At 44.8% G+C, this 23,907-nt stretch overlaps 1 protein-coding gene across 1 annotated transcript in view; it reads right to left on the bottom strand.

Moving 5' to 3' along the window:
- The window catches only part of LOC140426653 (xenotropic and polytropic retrovirus receptor 1 homolog), a 507,289-nt gene that overhangs the window by 252,287 nt on the left and 231,095 nt on the right, over positions 1 to 23,907 (bottom strand). The window contains exon 3 of the mRNA XM_072511735.1: positions 1,693 to 1,794. Coding sequence (XP_072367836.1) covers positions 1,693 to 1,794 — 102 coding nt within the window. The remainder of the gene's footprint in view (positions 1 to 1,692; positions 1,795 to 23,907) is intronic.

Genomic DNA, 23,907 nt, shown 5'->3' with positions numbered 1-23,907 from the left:
TCCACCGCCCCCGTCAGTAAAGCCCTGCTCAGAATGAAGAAATCGATCCGGGAGTACACTTTATGCACGTGTGAGTAGGAGAGCTCCTTCACCCTCGGCTGCCCAAATCTCCATGGGTCCACCCCTCCACATCTGCTCCATGAACCCTTTTAGCTCCTTTGCCATTGCTGGCACCCTGCCCATTTTTGAGCTTGACCGGTCTGAATCAGGGTCAATAACTGTGTTGAAGTCCCCTCCCATGACCAACCTGCGCGAGTCCAGGTCCGGTATCTTCCCCAGCATCCTCTTTATAAACTCCACATCATCCCAATTTGGCGCGTACACATTTACTTGTACCATCTGCACCCCCTCCAATTTCCTACTGACCATAATGTACCGGCCTCCCACATCTGAAACTATTCTACCCGCCTCAAACACCACTCGCTTGTTGATCAGGATCGCGACCCCCTGGTCTTCGAGTCCAGTCCCGAGTGAAAAACCTATCCGACCCAACCTTTCCTTAATCTAATCTGGTCAGCTACTCTAAGGTGCGTCTCCTGCAGCATTACAACGTCCGCCTTCAGTCCTCTCAGATGCACGAACACACGTGCCCTCTTGACCGGCCCATATAATGGCCTCCTTTTATGTTGTAACCATCTATAATAAATATTAAAATATACACGCTTGCTGCAATTTTTTTTTTTAAGCAACACTCGCCATAATCACTATAAACAAGCATTTTACTGAAGATTATGAAAATCCTTGAGAAAAATAATCTGGAAACCTGTGTGTGTGTGTGTGTGTGCGTGTGCGTGTCATTTAGTCACTGCACTTACAAAGTTAAATACTTAGCAAATTGGCAAGAATATCCTTCTTTGAAAAAAACTTATTGCGGTCAAATGAGGAATGGGAAAAGAGGGAGCCAACCTACCTCTCCTCGCCCGATTACAACAGCGGCAATATTTTGAGGTGGATTGAGAACCGGGACCCCATATCTTTGAGAAAGGTAGACTTAGTGGGTGATCTGTTTGTTAAAAGGTTTGTAAAATGAAGAAGGGATTGGATTGTGTTTGAGTAGATAGCTTGTTCCAATTAAATTGGTGAGGGAGGACCAGAGGTCACATTTGTAAGTTGTGCAAGGCTAGATATAAATTTGGTGGTTCTTTTCCCAGGGAATAGGGACCAGTAGAACTGGCTGTCGGTTTGTGGGGTTGGTGCTGATTTGCATAATTCTTTTTCTAATATGTATCTAGCTGAGGTGGAGATTACCTCGTTGAAAAGGTAAGTAATTGCAAGGAATTATCAGAGCCAGGGTGATTTCTGGGCTAGTTTTGAACATCAAAGTGGAGGAACTTCCCAGCTTTTGGTCTGAATTTTGTCTGGTTTGTTCGCTTCTCCAGGGAGAGCACATGGTTTCAGATGGGGTGGAAACTTTATACCATTTTGATAAAAAAGTTACCACAATTTTGTGAGACAAACTGGATGACCTTCTCTTATCCGTCACTGTTCATAAGTCCATAATCCAGGATTCACCACAACCTTCCATATAACTCACATCAGGATAGATATGGAGGGAAATGGTTGATTTTTGTGAGACAACAAAATCAACAATATGTAATTACAATATTTATTTGTTCCTAATTTTTGCCAATAAGTATAGAATCATAAACAAAAAGTACTCTGCCTAGACTTTCCTTCTTCGGCGAGCATTACCTGAATAGAACGTGTTAATTTTGGCAAGTTCCTTTTCACAACACTGGAAGAACTTCTCTTCGAACTTGGCAAAGTATCGCTTAACCGTATCTTCATCTGTGACTGTGAAAGCAAAACAAACAGTTTTATTAACATTCAAACTTTATCTGTGCATATTTCAAATTCAGTTCTCGCTCAGGTTCAGTTGCACCAGTAGATAAACGGAGTTATCTTATGTTTAGCCTGTTCAGAGAGTTATGACTTGGGGATATTAAATGATAATCCCTCGTGCTCTGAATCAGATTTCAGCATCTCACATGAATTCTTCAATTTCTCGGAAGGTAAATTGTGTGAATATCTGCAGAGAGCAGACTTGACACACATCATCAAACTGCTTTATTTCTCACCAAGTTTTTTTTTGTTTATAATATTTTTATTAAGGTTTTTTAACAACACAATTTTTTTCCCCCTTACAAATAATAATTCTCTTCCCCCTCCCCCCCCCCCCGGTAACAAAATAACGCAAATTCTCCCTGAGCAAGATATATACATGGCAAGATGGTACATTTACATAGCTTTATACACTGGCTCTCGCCCATTTGTGCCAGTTTCCCCCACCCTCCATGTTATCCCCCGCTCATCCGTCCCCTCCAGCAATCTCTCGTTCCCCCCGCCCCCCCCCCCGCCCCCAGGGTTGCTGCTGCTGCTGACCGACCTTCCTCTAACGCTCCGCAAGGTATTCTAGGAACGGTTGCCACCGCCTGTAGAACCCTTGTGCAGACCCTCTCAAAGCGAACTTAATTCTCTCCAATTTTATGAACCCCGCCATGTCGTTTATCCAGGCCTCCAGGCTAGGGGGTTTCACCTCCTTCCACAATAGCAAGACCCTTCGCCGGGCTACTAGGGACGCAAAGGCCAGAATTCCGTCCTCTTTCGCCTCCTGTACTCCCGGCTCATCCACTACTCCAAATATTGCTAGTCCCCAGCTTGGCTGACCCGGACTTTCACCACCTGAGATATTACTCCCGCCACTCCTCTCCAGAACCCCTCCAATGCCGGGCATGACCAAAACATATGGACATGGTTCGCCGGGCTCCCTGAACATCTTTCACATCTATCCTCTACTCCAAAGAACCTACTCCGCCTCGCCCAATGCGCTCTATGAACCACCTTAAATTGTATCAGACTGAGCCTGGCACACGAGGAGGTGGTATTAACCCTGCCCAGGGCATCAGCCCATAGCCCTTCCTCAATCTCCTCCCCCAGCTCCTCCTCCCATTTACCTTTCAATTCTTCTACTAGCGCTTCCCCCTCTGCTTTCATCTCTTGGTATATTTCCAGCACCTTGCCCTCCCCGACCCATACCCCCGAGATCACCCTATCTTGAACTTCTTGTGCCGGGAGCAACGGAAATTCCCTCACCTGTTGCCTCGCAAAAGCTCTCACCTGCATATATCTAAATGCGTTTCCCGGGGGTAACTCAAATTTCTCCTCCAGTGCCCCTAGGCTCGCAAATGTCCCATCAATGAACAGGTCCCCCATTCTTCTAATCCCCGCCTGATGCCAGCCTTGGAACCCCCCCGTCCATCTTCCCCGGGACAAACCGGTGGTTACCCCTGATCGGGGACCACACCGATGCTCCCATTGCACCCCTGTGCCTTCTCCACTGGCCCCAGATCCTTAGCATTGCCGCCACCACCGGGCTTCTGGTGTGTTTTGTCGGCGAGAGCGGCAGCGGTGCCGTTACCAACGCTCCCAGGCTCGTTCCTTTACAAGACGCCATCTTCATCCTCTTCCATGCCGTCCCCTCTTCCTCCATGACCCACTTGCGGATCATCGCCACGTTTGCTGCCCAGTACTAACTCTCTAGGTTTGGCAAAGCCAACCCTCCTCGGTCCCTGTTGCGTTCCAAGAACCCTCTTCTAACCCTCGGTGTCTTATTTGCCCACACATACCCCATAATACTCCTACCTATTTTCTTGAAAAAGCCCTTGGTGATCACGATTGGGAGGCACTGAAACACGAACAGAAACCTAGGAAGGACCACCATTTTGACCGACTGCACCCTACCCGCCAGCGAGAGCGGGAGCATGTCCCATCTTTTAAAATCCTCCTCCATTTGCTCCACCAATCTCGTCAAATTCAGTTTATGTAGGGCCCCCCAACTTCTGGCCACCTGTATCCCAGATACCGAAAACTCCTCTCCGCCCTCCTCAGCGGTAGGTCCCCTATCCCTCTTTCTTGGTCCCCTGCCTGTAATACAAAAAGCTCACTCTTCCCTACATTAAGCTTGTAGCCCGAGAACTCCCCAAACTCCTTCAGAGTCTGCATGACCTCCACCATCCCCTCTATTGGGTCCGCCACATATAGCAGCAGGTCATCTGCGTATAGCGATACCCGATGCTCCTCTCCCCCGCGGACTATTCCCCTCCATTTCTTGGACTCCCTAAGTGATATGGCCAAGGGTTCGATCGCCAGTGCAAACAACAGGGGGGACAGGGGGCACCCCTGCCTCGTCCCTCGGTACAACCAAAAGTACTCCGACCTCCGCCGGTTCGTCACTACACTCGCCACCGGGGCGCTATAAAGGAGCTTAACCCATCTAATAAACCCTCCCCCGAACCCAATCCTGCGCAATACCTCCCAGAAGTACTCCCACTCTACTCGGTCAAAGGCTTTTTCCGCGTCCATAGCTGCCACTATCTCCGCCTCTCCTTCCTCCGATGTCACCATTATCACGTTTAAGAGCTGCCGCACATTGGTATTTAACTGCCTGCCCTTTACAAATCCCGTCTGGTCCTCATGAATCACCCCCGGGACACAGTCCTCAATCCTCGTGGCCAGCATTTTTGCAATAACTTAGCGTCCACATTGAGGAGCGATATCGGCCTGTACGATCCACATTGCAGTGGATCCTTGTCTTGCTTAAGAATCAAGGAGATTGTCGCCTCCGACATTGTCTGGGGCAGGGTTCCCTCCTCTCTTGCCTCGTTAAAGGTCCTCACTAGCAGCGGGGCCAGCAGGTCCACATATTTTCTATAGAACTCCACCGGGAACCCGTCCGGCCCCGGGGCCTTCCCCGCCTGCATGCTCCCCAAGCCCTTACTCAGCTCCTCCAGCCCAATTTGTGCTCCCAAACCAACCGTTTCTCACCAAGTTAACTGCAAATTACTGCAGATGCTGGAATCTGAAATTAAAACAGAAAATGCTGGATAATCTCAGCAGGTCTGACAGACCTGACAAAAATTCATCCAGACTCAAAACTTTATCTCCGCTCCCTCTCCACAGATGCTGTCAGACCTGTTGAGACTATCCACCATTTTCTGTTTTTGCTTTATTTCTCATTAGGCGAGCAACAACATTTATGTTGACATTCTGAGCTACTCACCCGAACCACATTCTAATCACTCTAAGCGAAGACATTTCCCCCTTTTCCCCTATCGCATTTATTAATAACTATTTGATGCATCAGCAGATAATGAACCAAGGCCCTGCTTTTGGGCAGAGCACACGTGACATGGTCTTGTATTTAAAACCCCTACTTTTGGACTCTCCCCACAATTGGAAACATTCATTGCACATCTCCTGTTACCAATTCATAATATTAAAGACTGATAATCTTCTATTTTGTAAAGCAAAAGGCCCCAACATGTTCAGGCTTTCCCGATATTTGTCAAGGTTTGGTACCTTGTAAATCATTTCATTTCCCCCAGTGCTTCTACGTCCTTTTTATATTATGAATACCAGGCCCGTACACAGTACTCTGAAGTGTGGCCTGACTAGTGTGTTTAATATGGAACTATTTTTGAATTCTATACCCATAGAAATACATCACTGGGCTTTATTAATATTTCTAATTGCCTTTTCAACCAACAATTCAGCTGTTAATGATTGTTTATTAGTGTGCCTTTACTCTTCTACCCGATTCATCGTTTATTTTCTATGGTGTTAGTTTTGCTTTATTTTTCCTGCCAAAGTGTAGCACCTCACATCCACCATGTTAAAGTTAATTTGTTAGTTAACAACCCAGTACGTTTTCGGAACCTGAATGCTGAGACACAAGAGCAAGCAGGCATTGTCTTTCCCTCAAACAGTCACTTAATTGTGGTTTTCTTAAAAAGGAAGGAAACTTAAAGATTGGTCAATTTGAAAGTACTAAGCCATGTTATATTCCTCCTCACATTTAAAGTGGTATGTAAATAATATCAATCTTTATTAGTGTCACAAGTAGGCTTACATTAACACTGCAATAAAGTTACTGTGAAAACCCCCTAGTCGCCACATTCCGGCGCCTGTTCGGGTACACTGAGGGAGAATTCAGAATGTCCAATTCACCTAACAGCACGTCTTTTGGGAGGAAAGCGGAGCACCTGGAGGAAACCCCCACGCAGACATGGGGAGAACGTGCAGACTCCGCACAGACAGTGACCCATGCCAGCAATCTAACCCGGGTCCCTGTGGCTGTGAAGCAACAGTGCTAACCACTCTGCTGCAACACCCTTTAGGATGCCCAAGAGATATTAACCATAAACAGAGAGACAGTGTGCACATTTGTGCCAGTAATGAAATGAAAAATGAAAAGTATTCATGAAAGTATAATATGAAAAGTAAAAATAAAGTATTCTCTTTAAGTAGTGTTGTTACCATAGTAAATTAACTAGATATGTACAGTGTGCGCATTTGCATTGTAATGCAATTATTAGCCAATTGCACATCGCTGGTAACCCATGCGAGTCAACTGCCAGTTTGAATACTAAGCTGAACAATCTTAGCATGAGTAATATAAATAGGAAGCCATTTACATTTTCCATTGAATACATCTATCCTATATGATAACCCAATGTGAGCATGCCAATTATTCATTCCTTAACTAGATTTGCTTTCAAATTTCTGAAATGTCTGTTTGTGTTGACTCATTGAGGTACGTGCATCCAAAAGATGCCCAACGCATCTACATTATAGATATTGCTGCCAATCTTTATTCTACATTCCAAGTCAGAAACTAATTAAACAACAAATTACCCATTACTATCTGTAGTAACCTGTCCTTATAATCCAGTGATGGGCAACCTAGGCTAGCAAGTGGGTTGCATGAGTGGCCCTCCTTCAACGCAGTGGGCCACAAGATTGAAATCGGGCATATTCACTACCTTGAGTAGGATCGAATACACTTAATTTATGCCAAATATTTCATAACATCGAAGATGCTTAATCGTTCGTATATTAATAGAACTGTCATTACCTTCAAGTGGTTCAAACAAAATAAATAGTTATGCTTGATTAGGAGCAGAGGGAATACACTGCTCACAGTCAATGTTGTGTGCAATCAGCACAGGGCTCACTTCACATGCTTTTGCATGTCACTTCAGTCACACCGGTAGGAAAAAAGCTATGTGGATGGAAACCAGTGGAATGTGGCAACCCTGCATGTGGGCGACGATCAACAAAATGCCTCGTGGGAAAAACTCAGAACCCTGATGGGCTGCAGGATGTCCACCACTGTTATAACCTCCATGGACGAGGTACTCAGAAGCTAACTTTACAAGATATCCAAATCAGTAATCTAATTTAAACAAAATCAAGCACTGCACACAAGCACTAATTTAGCATTGTTGCAGTGGTACAGCAAAGAGCTTCCTTAAACAAACTTGTTAACTATATGAAGGAGAACCCCGCAATAGTCATTTAGGCAATTATGCTTCTTTGCCATTTAATTTAAAAATAAACTGCATACTTAACTGGAAAATAAATTTCCTCAAATTTTAGAGGAATCTGCCTGGCCAAACAGGCATCTTTTATCCTGTATTCATATTCCCTCAAATTCAAGTAAATGAAAGACAGTCTCTCACTCTTCTAATCTCCAAAGCTGGGCATCGATCAAACAAAAGCACTGTGCATAGACATTCAAAATATTCAAAAGCATTATTGCAGTAGGCCATCTTTTCAGCTAGAGTGTGAATTAGAATCACATTTACTTCAACAAATCTGCCAAGCTATAGGAACATGAAGAACAGAACTGAATGCCAATCAGCATCCATTTACCTAGAAGAGGTTTATTAAAAGATTGCAGATATTTATATACACACACATACATAAGCTTAGAATCAATTACAAGCACACACTTGTTTTATCTTTTGGTATAATTGAACAGAATTGCTTAACTAGGGGGAATAGATTTACAAGGCACAGGAACACATTGCTATTAAACAAAATTTTGGTCAATGAAATTAATGAAATCAAGAAAATTAATTGCGCAAATCCTTCAGTAATTTACGGTGAGGGAAAGCTATCCTGTGAATTGCAAATCACTGCAGAAAGTCAGGGCTTTCACTATTAGTTACTATTATGTAATATTTATCCCTCAATCAACAGCACAAAAACAGAATATCTTGTTATTACCACATTGCTGTTCATGGAAGTTTCCTGAGCGCATAATGTTTCCTACCTTACAACAGTGACTACGCTTCAAAAGGTACTTCATTGGCTATAAAGCACTTTTAAGATGTCTGATCTTAAGATGTTCATCAGTTTCAGTCGCCCTATTATCTCCTTGTACGTATCATGATCAGGTTGCACTCCTGGCAACTTGCATAGTGAAACTTTTCGAGCGGAGGGGTGAAGTAAAAAATTCAGCTCACAGAACACACAGGCAAGATGCCACAACGCCAGCCAAATCTAGATCATATGGTACAATAAATCAGTTCTGTCCAAGCACCTGGGTTACTGACTCAATAACATTGACAATTCTTAAGCTACCCGAAACAGTTATTGTAAGGGGGTATCAGTTCAATTATGGGTTCAACAAAGTTGTCTGTTTTCCAGTCTGTGCTGAGTTAGTGGATCTCAGTGAGAAAGCAGTTGACATACAGCAGCTGGACTTAATGTCCTAAATCCTGCCATGGCTTTTACTTGTGACTGTTTTCCATGGGCCATGTTAGAAAGTGTGCATGCATGAGGGCAGAGCCTTAGGCTCAGATTCCGATAGCTTGCAACACCAGCTAATCCACATTTTAACGAGTATAATAGAAAAATCTTAAACTCACTAACAAATGTATGGTTATCTGTGCAAACAGGTCAGCAGTGGTCAGCACATTGTTACTAAGATTGAAGATAATGCTTTATGTAACCTGCTGCAAAATGCCTTTCTTTACAGCCATCATTACTTCTGGGATTAGGAAAGGGGTAGAATTTAATTAGATTGTTTGCTAGGACTTTTCCTTGGGGAGGAGTGATCATCTCAATTCATTTTAACCGTTTAGCAGCTGCTTAGTCCCTGTTCAGTAGGGGAAGAAAGAGGAGAGTTTTAATGTAGGCAGGATTCCAAATCTGAGCGATGAAAATATGACCAATACATTTAAAATTGATTAGCAGAACAACCCTAATGGCCTTGTGGGTAAAGGTACTGCTTGGCATGGCACTACATCATACAGAATAAATGCCTGGTTTAATTTACAGTCTGGGCTCAGTTAGTGCGGCATCCTGGACTGCAAGGTCCTAGAGATAAAACATGGAAAAAATCAGACCTGGTTTGTGCTCCCCTCCAGAAACTTGAGCATGTAATCTGGGCTAACAAATCAAAACACTATTGAATGAATGCTGCACTGCGAGAGTTGCAGTTGAATCCTACAACTGGCACCAAACCAGATAAATGGTTATTTACTTTTGAGTCTATTTTCTCGTGATTAATTGCCATTCTTTCATTCCCTAGCAAGAGGTACTGTACTTCAGAAAACATCATTTGTGCAGCATATAGATGTTATTTAAATCAGAGAGGTCTTGGAAGAGTGGTAAGAAGTCAAGAAATCCTTGTCCTTCACGTACCAGTGCCCATTGATGCCAGCAATATCAAATAGGTGGAAAAACTAATCGCAATGACCATCTTTCACATTCTTTGTGAAGGTCATACCTGATGTAGAAATCACCTCTTAAGGTCAGTTTTACGTTGTTCAATAAGCTTCTGCAGTAGGTGGGCAATAGAGAATGAAAATTTAAGCCACCATATTAAAATGTTTCTTGAGGCAGTCACGCAAAAGAGTATCAGGATCCTCGTGACACAGAAGCCACTTCTATTGCAGGGCAGATTCCAGAGCAAAATTGGTAGATTGCCCCTTTTATTTCCAACCACAAGCCTTCCCCAATTCCAGGGTAAGTAGTGACTAGCAACCTGGTTTTATGGTGTCAGTCTGATTTTTAAGGTATTGATGATCTTACAAAACTGGACAGAAGAATTTGTCTTGATATAGCGCCTTCAACAAGGTTAAAAATATTCCAAGGTGTAATTAGACAAAAAAACATGAAATGAAATGAATGAAAAATGAAAATCGCTTATTGTCACAAGTAGGCTTCAATGAAGTTACTGTGAAAAGCCCCTAGTCACCACATTCCGGCGCCTGTTCGGGGAGGCTGGTACGGGAATTTAACCGTGCTGCTGGCCTGCCTTGGTCTGCTTTAAAAGCCAGTGATTTAGCCCAGTGTGCTAAACCAGCCCCTATCAGCCCACATCAACGGAGCCAAGGAAGAAATGTGAGGAAGGGTTACCAAAAACAGTTCTATGTGTGTGTTTCAGGAGAAGAGGGTGAAGAGATATCTAGGGAGGAAATTCCAGAGCTTGGGGTCTAGGCAGCTGAAGACATGGGCGCCAATGGTGGGGTGAAGACAATGGGTCGTATACAAGGTATTGGAGGAATGCAGCCTTCTCAGTTAATTGCAGGACTGAAGATTTTCAAGTTGTGGTGGACCAGAAACCAATGAAGGTCAACAAGCACAGGGAATGGTGCTCGAGTGTAATTTGTTGATGGTTAGGAAACATTTTACCTAGGCTCTCACTCCCAGTGCAGTACTGGGGGTGTGATGCACTGTCTGAGGTATTTTTCAGAGGAGACGATAAACCAAAGTATCACGTGTCTTCTCAGGTGGATGCAAAAGATCCCACAGTATTATTTCAAACAGCAGAGCAATTCTACTCAATGCCCTGTCCAATCCTTGTCCCTAAAGCTAACATCTTTAAAATTAGAACCGATTATCTGGCCATTACCTCAATGCTGATTGTGGGAACTTGATGCGTTCAAACTGCCCCTGTTTCTCTCTACATCATAAGAGTCACGACAATTCAAAATGCCGGGGCAGCTCGGTGGTGCAGTGGTAAGCACTGCTGCCTCATAGCACCAAGGACCTGGTTCGATCCCAGCCCAGGGTCATTCTCCAGTGTATGCGCAGGTCTCACACCCATAACTCAAAATGTGCAGGGTAGGTGGACTGACCACGCTAAATTGCCCATTAATTGGAAAAATGTTTTTTAAAATAATAAATTAAAAATTATAATTCAAAATGCCTAACCCAAGGAAATGGAGGATCCTCCAGGACTGGATGTCAATCAAGCAGTCTGATAACGCAGCGAGGTAGAGTAAGATGTGGAACAGATGTCATCAGACCTCATGTTTTTAAATGTTGTTGCCTAAAAGGAAACATGGAGATAAGGCATGGAAGTTGGACAAAGAAATATCCTTATAGAATTCCAGAGGTGGCAAGGCGGTGGCAGGAAAAGAAGCCAGTTTAAGACCTAGTTTTTAGTGATGAACTTCCAGAATAGTCACTCCAAACAAAGGTGAACAAACAGTGTGTCAAAGGGCGACTGGCAACAGGGAACAGATGGCCCAAGTGGGATGGGGGGTGGGGGACAATGACGAGGGAAAAACAGATCTATGGAAGAAATGAAGATAAATGGATAGAAATAAAAATGGAGACACTGATGCATCACGGCACCTAAGACCAGTTTGATTCTGGCCCCGGGTCACTGTCCGGATCTCACCCCCACAACCCAAAGATGTGCAGGGTAGGTGGATTGGCCATGCTAAATTGCCCCTTAATTGGGGGGAAAAAACTGCGTACTTTAAATTTATGATTAAAAAAAAATGTTTTCAATAAGAAAAAGGTTAGCTAAAGTAAACACAGATCAGTTTGAGACAGACAGGAGAAATAATCATGGGGAACGAGTAAATGGCAGAGACATTGAATAAATATTTTGTGTCTGCCTTCACAGTAGCAAATTACAGACCAGAAATAGAGAGTAAGCAAGGAGTTCATAAGAGTGAGGAGCTTAAGATCATGAATATTAGTAAAGAAAAAGTACTGGAGAAACGTAAGGGACTAAATGGCAACAAATCCCCTGGATCTGATGGCCTACATCCTAGAGGTAGCTGCAGAGATAACAGATACATTAGATATGACTTTCCAAAGCTCTCTAGATCCTAGTGGATTGGATGTTAACAACTGCAACACCCCTATTTAAGAATGTAAGGAGAAAAAAAACAGGGAACTGCTATATAACCATAGTGCTAAAGGAGGTCATTCGGTCTGCCAAGTCTGCACCGACCCTCTAAGAGCACTCGACCTAGGCCCACTCCCCTTCCCTATCCCCATAACCCACCTAACGCACACATCCGTAGACACCAAGGAACAATTTTAGCATGGCCAATCCACCTAACTTGCACGTCTTTGGACCGTGGGAGGAAACCGGAGCACCCAGAGGAAACCCACTCAGGCACGGGGAGAACATGAAAGCTCCACGCAGTCACCCAAGGCCGGATCTTTTTTAGGGAGTTGATTACCGTCAACAGTTAGAGGCAGGGGACAGGGCTCGTCGTCTTAATTGGGTTTAGTTTTCTTTACGGGGGTGGGAAGGGGTTCGTGTGGTCAGGAAGGTAATCAACTCCCTAAAAAAGATGAAAGGTTGCCATCTCGAGTAGAACTCTTCACCGACCCCCTCAAGGTACATTTAATCTTCTCCAGGGTGTAGAAATTCCGTAAAATCCCCCAACCAAGCCGAGGACTGAGGCAGCAATGGGAACCTCCAATCAAATAGAACTTGCCTCCAGGCTTTTAGTGAGTCGAAGGCTAAGACACCCGCCTTCGTCTCCATCTGCAGCCCCCGTGAGTCAGACACTCCAGATGGCCACCAACAGGTACTGCTCCAACTGAACGGCCAAAATCCCTGGTAGCGTATCAAAAAAGGCGACCCAGAAGTTGACAGGCTTTGGGCAAGACAAAACATGTGCGTGCGATTCGCCGGTCTCCGAGAACATCACTCACACCTATCCTCTACTCCTGAGAAGAACTCACTCAAAAATGCCCCGAGTCAGGTGCACCCTATGCACCACCTTAAACTGGATCAGACTTAATATCACATATGAGGTTGTGAAGTTCATCCTATGCAGAGCCTCACTCCACATATCCATCCCCCTCCTGACGAAACCCAGCTCTTCCTCCTAATCTCCTCCAACGAAGCCTGCTCGATTGCCATCAACCATCCATAAACCTCCGAGATCTTACCCGCCCCTAGTTCACCCACGGCCACTAATCCTATCCATGAGCAAGCGTAACGGCACCAGAGGAAATAGAAGGAAGTTTCTTGTGCAAAGAATGGCACAATTGCAAGTACATAATAGATTCCCCCTCAGGAGCTGAAACTTCTCCAGTAGCTCTGCCAGACCAGCTGAGATTTTCCAGCATTTTCTTTTTCATTTCAGATTTCAGCATCCGCAATAATTTGCTTTTCTCCAGTAGCTCGTCTAGGCCGACAAAATTACCCCCCAAAACACATTTCTAAAACTCTCCACCCCTCCCTTCTCTCATGCTTTAAAAGATGAGTCTAAGCCAGGCAACACAATGGTTTCTACAGACCGGACCGGCCAGAAGAGACATGGAACTCAGTTTATAATGTTGGCTAAACCGATTCCAAATCCTCAAGGCAGATCAGAAGAGAATCTAACTGGGGAATGAGAACTGCGCTGTAGCCAAAGCCCTCAGACTAGACCCATTGTGCAAAATCTCCTCCAAATAGAGCCCGGATACTCGAACCACTCCCGCACCGTATTAATTTTTGCTGCCCAGTAATTTCATAACAGATTGGTTAAAGCCCAACTGCGTGTTTCTCTTCAAAAACTTTGCTCTTACTCAGATTTAGCTTGTACCCAAGAATGAGACAAACCTCCTTATATTCCCAACATTAGTGAGAGGGTGCATAATATATAATAACAGATTGTCCACATACAAGGACACCCTATGCTCCTACAGCCATCTGGGATGGCCACGTCCCGATTACAAAATGGACACTTGCAAAGAATGCAGGGAAAATTGGACAATACTAAGAAACAAGCAGGTGCAAGCTCTGTCTGTTGATTAGAACCTTAAGCTCTCAGACAGGACAGAAACTGCCAAGCAATCTACATACTAATGAGCCATCTCCGGGGACAGGAGGGAAACATTTAGATACACAATGTTAAGGCAGACACCCCGGTGCCAGAAGAGACTAAAACAAAGCAGACCAACAGTCACCGAGGACACGCCCAGCAATCAGGGAACCACCCCTCTATTGGAGGAAGATCGATACGAATGATTGGGAAAGACCCAATTAATTGAGGCCAAGTTCAAGGCCCGCCCAAAAGCACGCAAAGCCCCTTTTAGTATAAAAGGTATTCCCCAAGGGAGAATCTTTCTTCTTTGGCTTTGGCTCTCAACGAAGAGAGAGACCAGCCTAGCAGCTACATCAGACCAAGTAAGTTCCAAGTCAACGCACGCTACGAGATAGACGCTCCTAGTTGCTACCCTGTAAACAGCTCAACCCAGCAGCCTCAGAACCGAGCAACAGCCATTGCTCCTCTGCCTGAGTGGGCACCCGAAGCTAAGTATTAGCTTTAGTAATAGTGGTAGTTTAGTTTGTAGAGTTTATGCATGAATAGATTTGACTGTGTGTAAATAAATGAGCATTGCTTTTGAACATACTAACTGGTGTATCGAGTCATTGATCAGTATTTGGTTCTGAACCTTGTGGCTGTGTCGAAAAATACCTGGCGACTCTTGAGCAAACGTAATTAAACAGAGCTAAATTAAGAAACAGCCAAAGTTAGCAACACTACCTAACTCTTGTGCTCTATCCCCCCCACCCGGTTGACGAGCTCAATACAATGGGCAGCGGCTCGATTCCTCTACCCAATTCGAAATAACCAGAACTCAGTGCAGCGGCATGTAGAGTTGCAGGGAAACCAACACCTGTGCCAGGGAAAGGGAACACACACACATTCCCTCCCCCCTCCTCCTCCCCCTCCCCCACCACCCCACCCACACGCTGGATTCCAGAAATTGGGACTCAACCCATCCAGGCTCGGATCCAAAACACAATTAAAGTCTCCCCCCCATAATTAGCTGATGCGAACCTAGACCTGGGGTATAGAACATAAGAACATAAGAACTAGGAGCAGGAGTAGGCCATCTGGCCCCTCGAGCCTGCTCCACCATTCAATGAGATCCTGGCTGATCTTTTGTGGACTCAGCTCCACTTTCCGGCCCGAACACCATAACCCTTAATCCCTTTATTCTTCAAAAAACTATCTATCTTTATCTTAAAAACATTTAATGAAGGAGCCTCTACTGCTTCACTGGGCAAGGAATTCCATAGATTCACAACCCTTTGGGTGAAGAAGTTCCTCCTAAACTCAGTCCTAAATCTACTTCCCCTTATTTTGAGGCTATGCCCCCTAGTTCTGCTTTCACCCGCCAGTGGAAACAACCTGCCCGCATCTATCCTATCTATTCCCTTCATAATCTTATATGTTTCTATAAGATCCCCCATCATCCTTCTAAATTCCAACGAGTACAGTCCCAGTCTACTCAACCTCTCCTCGTAATCCAACCCCTTCAGCTCTGGGATTAACCTAGTGAATCTCCTCTGCACACCCTCCAGTGCCAGTACGTCCTTTCTCAAGTAAGGAGACCAAAACTGAACACAATACTCCAGGTGTGGCCTCACTAACACCTTATACAATTGCAGCATAACCTCCCTAGTCTTAAACTCCATCCCTCTCGCAATGAAGGACAAAATTCCATTTGCCTTCTTAATCACCTGTTGCACCTGAAAACCAACTTTCTGCGACTCATGCACTGGCACACCCAGGTCTCTCTGCACAGCAGCATGTTTTAATATTTTATCATTTAAATAATAATCCCTTTTGCTGTTATTCCTACCAAAATGGATAACCTCACATTTGTCAACATTGTATTCCATCTGCCAGACCCTAGCCCATTCACTTAGCCTATCCAAATCCCTCTGCAGACTTCCAGTATCCTCTGCACTTTTTGCTTTACCACTTATCTTAGTGTCGTCTGCAAACTTGGACACATTGCCCTTGGTCCCCAACTCCAAATCATCTATGTAAATTGTGAACAGTTGTGGGCCCAACACTGATCCCTGAGGGACACCACTAGCTACTGATTGCCAACCACAGAAACACCCATTAATCCCCACTCTTTGCTTTCTATTAATTAACCAATCCTCTATCCATGCTACTACTTTCCCCTTAACGCCATGCATCTTTATCTTATGCAACAACCTTTTGTGTGGCACCTTGTCAAAGGCTTTCTGGAAATCCAGATATACCACATCCATTGGCTCCCCGTTATCTACCGCACTGTTAATGTTCTCAAAAAATTCCACTAAATTAGTTAGGCACGACCTGCCCTTTATGAACCCATGCTGCGTCTGTCCAATGGGACAATTTCCATCCAGATGCCTCGCTATTTCTTCCTTGATGATAGATTCCAGCATCTTCCCTACTACCGAAGTTAAGCTCACTGGCCTATAATTACCCACTTTCTGCCTACCTCCTTTTTTAAACAGTGGTGTCACGTTTGCTAATTTCCAATCCGCCGGGACCACCCCAGAGTCTAGTGAATTTTGGTAAATTATCACTAGTGCATTTGCAATTTCCCTAGCCATCTCTTTTAGCACTCTGGGATGCATTCCATCAGGGCCAGGAGACTTGTCAACCTTTAGCCCCATTAGCTTGCCCATCACTACCTCCTTGGTGATATCAATCCTCTCAAGGTCCTCACCTGCCATAGCCTCATTTCCATCAGTCACTGGCATGTTATTTGTGTCTTCCACTGTGAAGATCGACCCAAAAAACCTGTTCAGTTCCTCAGCCATTTCCTCATCTCCCATTATTAAATCTCCCATTCTCATCCTCTAAAGGACCAATATTTACCTTAGCCACTCTTTTTTGTTTTATGTATTTGTAGAAACTTTTACTATCTGTTTTTATATTCTGAGCAAGTTTACTCTCATAATCTATCTTACTCTTCTTTATAGCTTTTTTAGTAGCTTTCTGTTGCCCCCTAAAGATTTCCCAGTCCTCTAGTCTCCCACTGATCTTTGCTACTTTGTATGTTTTTTCCTTCAATTTGATACTCTCCCTTATTTCCTTAGATATCCACGGTCGATTTTCCCTCTTTTTACCGTCCTTCCTTTTTGTTGGTATAAACCTTTGCTGGGCACTGTGAAAAATCACTTGGAAGGTTCTCCACTGTTCCTCAACTGTTTCACCATAAAGTCTTTGCTCCCAGTCTACCTTAGCTAGTTCTTCTCTCATCCCATTATAATCTCCTTTGTTTAAGCACAAAACACTCGTGCTTGATTTTATCTTCTCACCCTCCATCTGTATTTTAAATTCCACCATATTGTGATCGCTCCTTCCGAGAGGATCCCTAACTATGCGATCCTGAATCAATCCTGTCTCATTACACAGGACCAGATCTAGGACCGCTTGTTCCCTCGTAGGTTCCATTACATACTGTTACGAGGAAACTATCGCGGATACATTCTATAAACTCCTCCTCAAGGCTGCCTTGACCGACCTGGTTAAACCAATCAACATGTAGATTAAAATCCCCCATGATAACTGCTGTACCATTTCTACATGCATCTGTTATTTCTTTGTTTATTGCCTGCCCCACCATAATGTTACTATTTGGTGGCCTATAGATTACTCCTATCAGTGACTTTTTCGCCTTACTATTCCTGATTTCCACCCAAATGGATTCAACCTTATCCTCCATAGCACCGATGTCATCCCTTACTGTTGCCCGGATGTCATCCTTAAATAACAGAGCTACACCACCTCCCTTACCATCCACTCTGTCCTTCCGAAAAGTTTGATACCCTCGGATATTTAACTCCCAGTCGTGAACATCCTTTAACCATGTTTCAGTAATGGCCACTAAATCATAGTCATTCACGATGATTTGCGCCATCAACTCATTTACCTTATTCCGAATACTACGAGCATTCAGGTAAAGTACACTTATGTTGGCTTTTTTACCTCTGTTCTTCATCTTAACACCTCGATCAGTAACCTCTCTTAAGTTATATTTCCTCTTAACCTTTCTCCTAATTTTCCTTGTCGTCGAACCCATATCTTCCTGTAACAACCTGTCGCGTCGCTTACCATTAATGTTTTCACTTCCCGTTTTATTTCTTTTAGTATTCCTGGTCCTATTCACTGAGCTCCCCTCAGTCACTGTACCTTGTACTGTCGCCCATTTTGATTTTTGACTATGGCTTCTCTGCCTTACACTTTCCCCCTTACTGCCTTTTATTTCTGTCCCTGTTTTACTACCTTCCAACTTCCTGCATTGGTTCCCATCCCCCTGCCACATTAGTTTAAACTCTCCCCAACAGCTCTAGCAAACACCCCCCCCTAGGACATCGGTTCCAGTCCTGCCCAGGTGCAGACCGTCCGGTTTGTACTGGTCCCACCTCCCCCAGAATCGGTTCCAATGTCCCAGGAATTTGAATCCCTCCCTCTTGCACCATCTCTCGAGCCACGTATTCATCCTATCTATCCTGACATTCCTACTCTGACTAGCTCGTGGCACTGGTAGCAATCCTGAGATTACTACCTTTGAGGTCCTACTTTTTAGTTTAACTCCTAGCTCCCTAAATTCAGCTTGTAGGACCTCGTCCCGTTTTTTACCTATATCGTTGGTGCCTATGTGCACCACGACAGCTGGCTGTTCACCCTCCCCCCCCCCAGAATGTCCTGCAGCCGCTCCGAGAGAATGCTTGACCCTTGCACCAGGGAGGCAACATACCATCCTGGATTCTCGATTGCGTCCGCAGAACCGCCTGTCTATTCCCCTTACAATTGAGTCCCCTATCACTATAGCCCTGCCATTCTTCTTCCTGCCCAGCTGCGCAGCAGAGCCAGCCACGGTGCCATGAACCTGGCTGCTGCTGCTTTCCCCTGGTGAGCCATCTCCCTCAACAGTATCCAAAGCGGTATATCTGTTTTGCAGGGAGATGACCGCAGAGGACACCTGCACTGCCTTCCTACTCTTGCTCTGTCTTTTGGTCACCCATTTACTATCTCCCTCAGTACCTTTCACCTGCAGTGTGACCAACTCGCTAAACGTGCTATCCACGACGTCCTCAGCATCGCGGACGCTCCAAAGTGAGTCCATCCGCAGCTCCAGAGCCGTCAAGCGGTCTAACAGGAGCTGCAACTGGACACACTTCTTGCACGTGAAGGAGCCAGGGACAGTGGACGTGTCCCTAAGCTCCCACATCGCACACGAGGAGCATGACACGGGTATAGGCAGCACGTTGTTGATAAAAGCCATCTCATCCCAATTCGGTACATATACATTGACCAGCACTACCGGCGCCCTCGCCAATAATCCACTGACTATTACACAACTCCCTCCTGGGTCCACTAGTATATTGTAGTCAAGAATCCACCTTCCTAATTAATACCGCAACACCCGCGCCCTACAATTCAAACCAGAGTGGCATTCCTGCCCCACCCATCGCTTCCGCAACCTTATTTGATCCTTAATTCTTAAATGGGTCTCCAGTCCTGAAGGTCCTTCACCCACCTCAGGACCTCGTGCCTTGTCTAGGTAACAATGGACCCTGACCATAACCACATGAGGTGACTCCCAGATCTGGGCTTCGCCCACCTCAGGACCTCACTCCTTGCCCAGGTAATGATGGAGCCTGACTATGACCGCCCAAGATGGCTCACCCAACCTGGGCTTCTGCCTCAGTGATCTATGGGCACGTTCCAACTCAGGAGGAGTCGAAAAGACCCTCTTCCCCACCAACTTTCCAAATATCTTAGACATATAGTCCGTGGAGCTGGGGCCTTCCAGGCCATCCGGCAGTCTGACGATCCTTACGTTTTGCCGTCTGGAGCAGTTCTCCAGATTGGCAACTTTGGCCGAAAGCACCCACTGCTCCTCTGCCAGCACAGTCAACTCTGCTTCCAATGAGGCAATCCGATCATGATGATCAGAAAGCACCCCCTCCATCTTTTGAATCATCTCCTCGTGTACCTCCATCATCGCCTGTCGTTGCTTTCTAAATTAATTGGCCAGGAAGCTAACCAATTCCTTGGTCGTCCATTGAGGGGCCCTAGCCTCAGCATCCGCTGATGTCGCTACCATGTTGGGGCTCTAAGTCAGGCGATGACTGAGGATCTAAAGAAGGCAATGGAGGGGGCTTTGGCCCCTCTCCGAGTGACCATGGGGAAGTTGGATGGACGGATGGAGGTACACGAGGATTGTGGATGATCCATCATTGAACATATTTAAGGCTAGGATAGTCAGATTTTTGGTCTCACAAGAATATGGGGAGCAGATGGGAATATGCAGTTGAGGTAGAAGCTCAGCCTTGAGTACACTGAATGGTGAAACAGGCTCAGGCAACTCCTGCTCCTATTTCTTACGTTCTTACATTATTAAGTGGCATTTGAGGTACGCTCACAACAAAATAAATCATCAAAAACATCTGACTATTCGAAAGACTTGATATTGTTTACTACCTGGAATTAAAACGGGTGTTAAAAACAGAAATGTTTAAACCACTTTAACCCTCTACTTCATGATAGAGGTTGCTGTTTCATAAGTAGGTAATGTGATTTCAGTGAAGTCGTTTATAAACTGGGTTAGGCAGTAGCTTCAATGTCCTTTGCTCTTTCTCTCCCCTGGGTAGATACAATGCATGCATTCAACCAGCTAGTTTATGACAAAGATGATAAACTGCTGGAGAATTGGGAAATAGTTCCTGGGGTTAAGAAGTCTTTCTTGACAAATTTCATTTTCGGAACACTGTGAAAGCACTTTGATGAACGATTATCAGAGAAATGTGACTGACGTGCCTTGAATATGCAATGAATAACGTTTCAGCCCTGTGAAAGTTCTTTGAAATCCTATCATTAGAACACAGTGCAGCACTTGAAAGAAAACATTTAACAATGACTGGAGTGTGCATAAAAAGCATTCTTATCTATTTAGAACAGTTCCACATATAAGTGCAGCTCAATTGATGCACTATACTGCTTATTAAACTCACAGCAATAGAAATCAATTGGGGGTAAAATCACTTCCAAAATCTTTCAGAGTAATAACAGTTATGCAACCTGTTCTCACTCATTTCTCAAAAAATCTCAATGAAAAAATAGCAGAGATGTGTGTAAAAATTGCACTCAATACAACTAATATGCAGATGTTCCTTTATACCAAAACAACTCTATTTTATACCGAGGATCATATTAGAAGCATTCGGGGCAGCACAGTGGCGCAGTCTCACGGCGCTGAGGTCCCAGGTTCGATCCCGGCTCTGGGTCACTGTCCGTGAAGAGTTTGCACATTCGCCCCGTGTTTGCGTGGGTTTCGCCCCCACAACACAAAGATGTGCAGGGTAGGTGGATTGGATGTGCTGAATTGCCCTTTAATTGGAAAAAATGAATTGGGTACTCTAAAAAATTTTTTTTAAATATTGGAAGCATTCGGCAGCCCAGGAGACCAATCCTATAAGGGACACTATAATCACCACGGGTGGCAGTTACCTGACAGAATTGATCGATATATCATAGAATAGTTACAGCACAGGTAGAGGACATTAGTCCCACTCGGTCTGTGCTGGTTGTTTCATTCTTTCACGGGATGTAGATGGCTCTGGCTCGGCCAGCATTTATTGCTTATCCCCAATTCCCTTGATGCAACTTGGTGAGTTGCATTCTTGAACCAATGCAGTCCCTGTGGTGTAGGTCAATCTGCTGTTAGAGAGGGAGTTCCAGGATTTTGACCTTGCGACAGTGAAAGAACAGCGACATATTTGCAAATCAGGATGGTGTTGCACTTGGAGGGGAATTTGCAGATGGTCGTGTTTCCATGTATTTGCCATTCACAGGTTTGGGAAGTGCTGTTGAAGGAGCCTTAAGTGTGTTGCTGTAGTGCATTGTACTGCCACTGTCGGCAGCGGAGGGGGTTAATGTTTGTGATTTTATCAAATGACAGCAAGCTTGAGTGGCCTTATGGCCTATGCCTGCTCTTTGTTCGGAAGGGATGATGTTTCAATCAAATGGGTTGCTTTGTCCCAGATGGTGTTGAGTTTCTTGATTGTTGCTACAGCTGTACTCATCCTGGCAAGTAGAAAGAATTCCATCACACTCCTGACTTGCACCTTGTAGAGGACAACAGATTTTGGGGGATTTAGGAGATTAGTTACTCATTTCACAATTTCCAACCTCTGACCTGCTCTGGTAGCCACAGTATTTACATGGATGGTCCAGTTCAGTCTTTGGTCAATAGTAACCCCCAGGATGTTGATAGTGGGGGCTTCAGTGATAATAATGCTATTGAACAGGTAGACGAGGGTAGAGCAGTTGATGTGGTGTATATGGATTTCAGCAAAGCGTTTGATAAGGTTCCCCACGGTAGGCTATTGCAAAAAATACGGAGGCTGGGGATTGAGGGTGATTTAGAGATGTGGATCAGAAATTGGCTAGCTGAAAGAAGACAGAGGGTGGTGGTTGATGGGAAATGTTCAGAATGGAGTACAGTCACAAGTGGAGTACCACAAGGATCTGTTCTGGGGCCGTTGCTGTTTGTCATTTTTATCAATGACCTAGAGGAAGGCGCAGAAGGGTGGCTGAGTAAATTTGCAGACGATACTAAAGTCGGTGGTGTTGTCGATAGTGTGGAAGGATGTAGCAGGTTACAGAAGGATATAGATAAGCTACAGAGCTGGGCTGAGAGGTGGCAAATGGAGTTTAATGTAGAGAAGTGTGAGGTGATTCACTTTGGAAGGAATAACAGGAATGCGGAATATCTGGCTAATGGTAAAGTTCTTGAAAGTGTGGATGAGCAGAGGGATCTAGGTGTCCATGTACATAGATCCTTGAAAGTTGCCACCCAGGTTGATAGGGTTGTGAAGAAGGCCTATGGAGTGTTGGCCTTTATTGGTAGAGGGATTGAGTTCCGGAGTCGGGAGGTCATGTTGCAGCTGTACAGAACTCTGGTACGGCCGCATTTGGAGTATTGCGTACAGTTCTGGTCACCGCATTATAGGAAGGACGTGGAGGCTTTGGAGTGGGTGCAGAGGAGATTTACCAGGATGTTGCCTGGTATGGAGGGAAAATCTTATGAGGAAAGGCTGATGGACTTGAGGTTGTTTTCGTTGGAGAGAAGAAGGTTAAGAGGAGACTTAATAGAGGCATACAAAATGATCAGGGGGTTGGATAGGGTGGACAGTGAGAGCCTTCTCCCGCGGATGGATATGGCTGGCACGAGGGGACATAACTTTAAACTGAGGGGTAATAGATATAGGACAGAGGTCAGAGGTAGGTTCTTTACGCAAAGAGTAGTGAGGCCGTGGAATGCCCTACCTGCTACAGTCGTGAACTCGCCAACATTGAGGGCATTTAAAAGTTTATTGGATAAACATATGGATGATAATGGCATAGTGTAGGTTAGATGGCTTTTGTTTCGGTGCAACATCGTGGGCCGAAGGGCCTGTACTGCGCTGTATTGTTCTATGTTCTATGAATGTCATGGGGCGATGGTTAGATTCTCTCTTGTTAGAGATGGTCATCATCTAGTACTTGTGTGGTTCAAATGTTACCTGCCATTTATCAGCCCAGGACTGAATGTTGTCCAGAACTTGCGGTTTATTGGTATGGAGAGCTTCAGTATCTGAGAAGAATGGTACTGAACATTGTGCAATCATCAACAAAAATCCCCACTTTTGATCTTATGTTGGGAGGGAGTCATTGACGAAACTGAAGATGGTTGAGCCAAGGATGCTCATGATGGTTGAGCCAAAGATGGCAACTCATGCTGTCCTGGAACTGAGTCGATTGGCTTTCAACAACCACAACCATCTTCCTTCGTGCTAGGTATGACTCCAACCAGTGGAGGGTTTCCAGGGTTCCTTGATGCCGCACACATGGTCAAATGCTGACACGATGTCAAGGGCAGTCACTCTCACCTGTTGAGTTAATTTCTTTTGTCAATATTTGGAGAAAGGCTGTAATGAGGTCAGGAGCCAGGTGGAAACCAAACTGAACTTATGTGAGTAAGTTATTATTGGATAAGTGTCACTTGATAGCACTGTTGGTAGCA

The sequence above is a fragment of the Scyliorhinus torazame genome, chromosome 7, assembly GCF_047496885.1.
Source record: "Scyliorhinus torazame isolate Kashiwa2021f chromosome 7, sScyTor2.1, whole genome shotgun sequence".
Taxonomy (NCBI): Eukaryota; Metazoa; Chordata; class Chondrichthyes; order Carcharhiniformes; family Scyliorhinidae; genus Scyliorhinus; species Scyliorhinus torazame.
The sequence above is the reverse complement of the archived record's forward strand: the minus strand, read 5'-3'. Positions and strand labels throughout refer to the sequence as shown.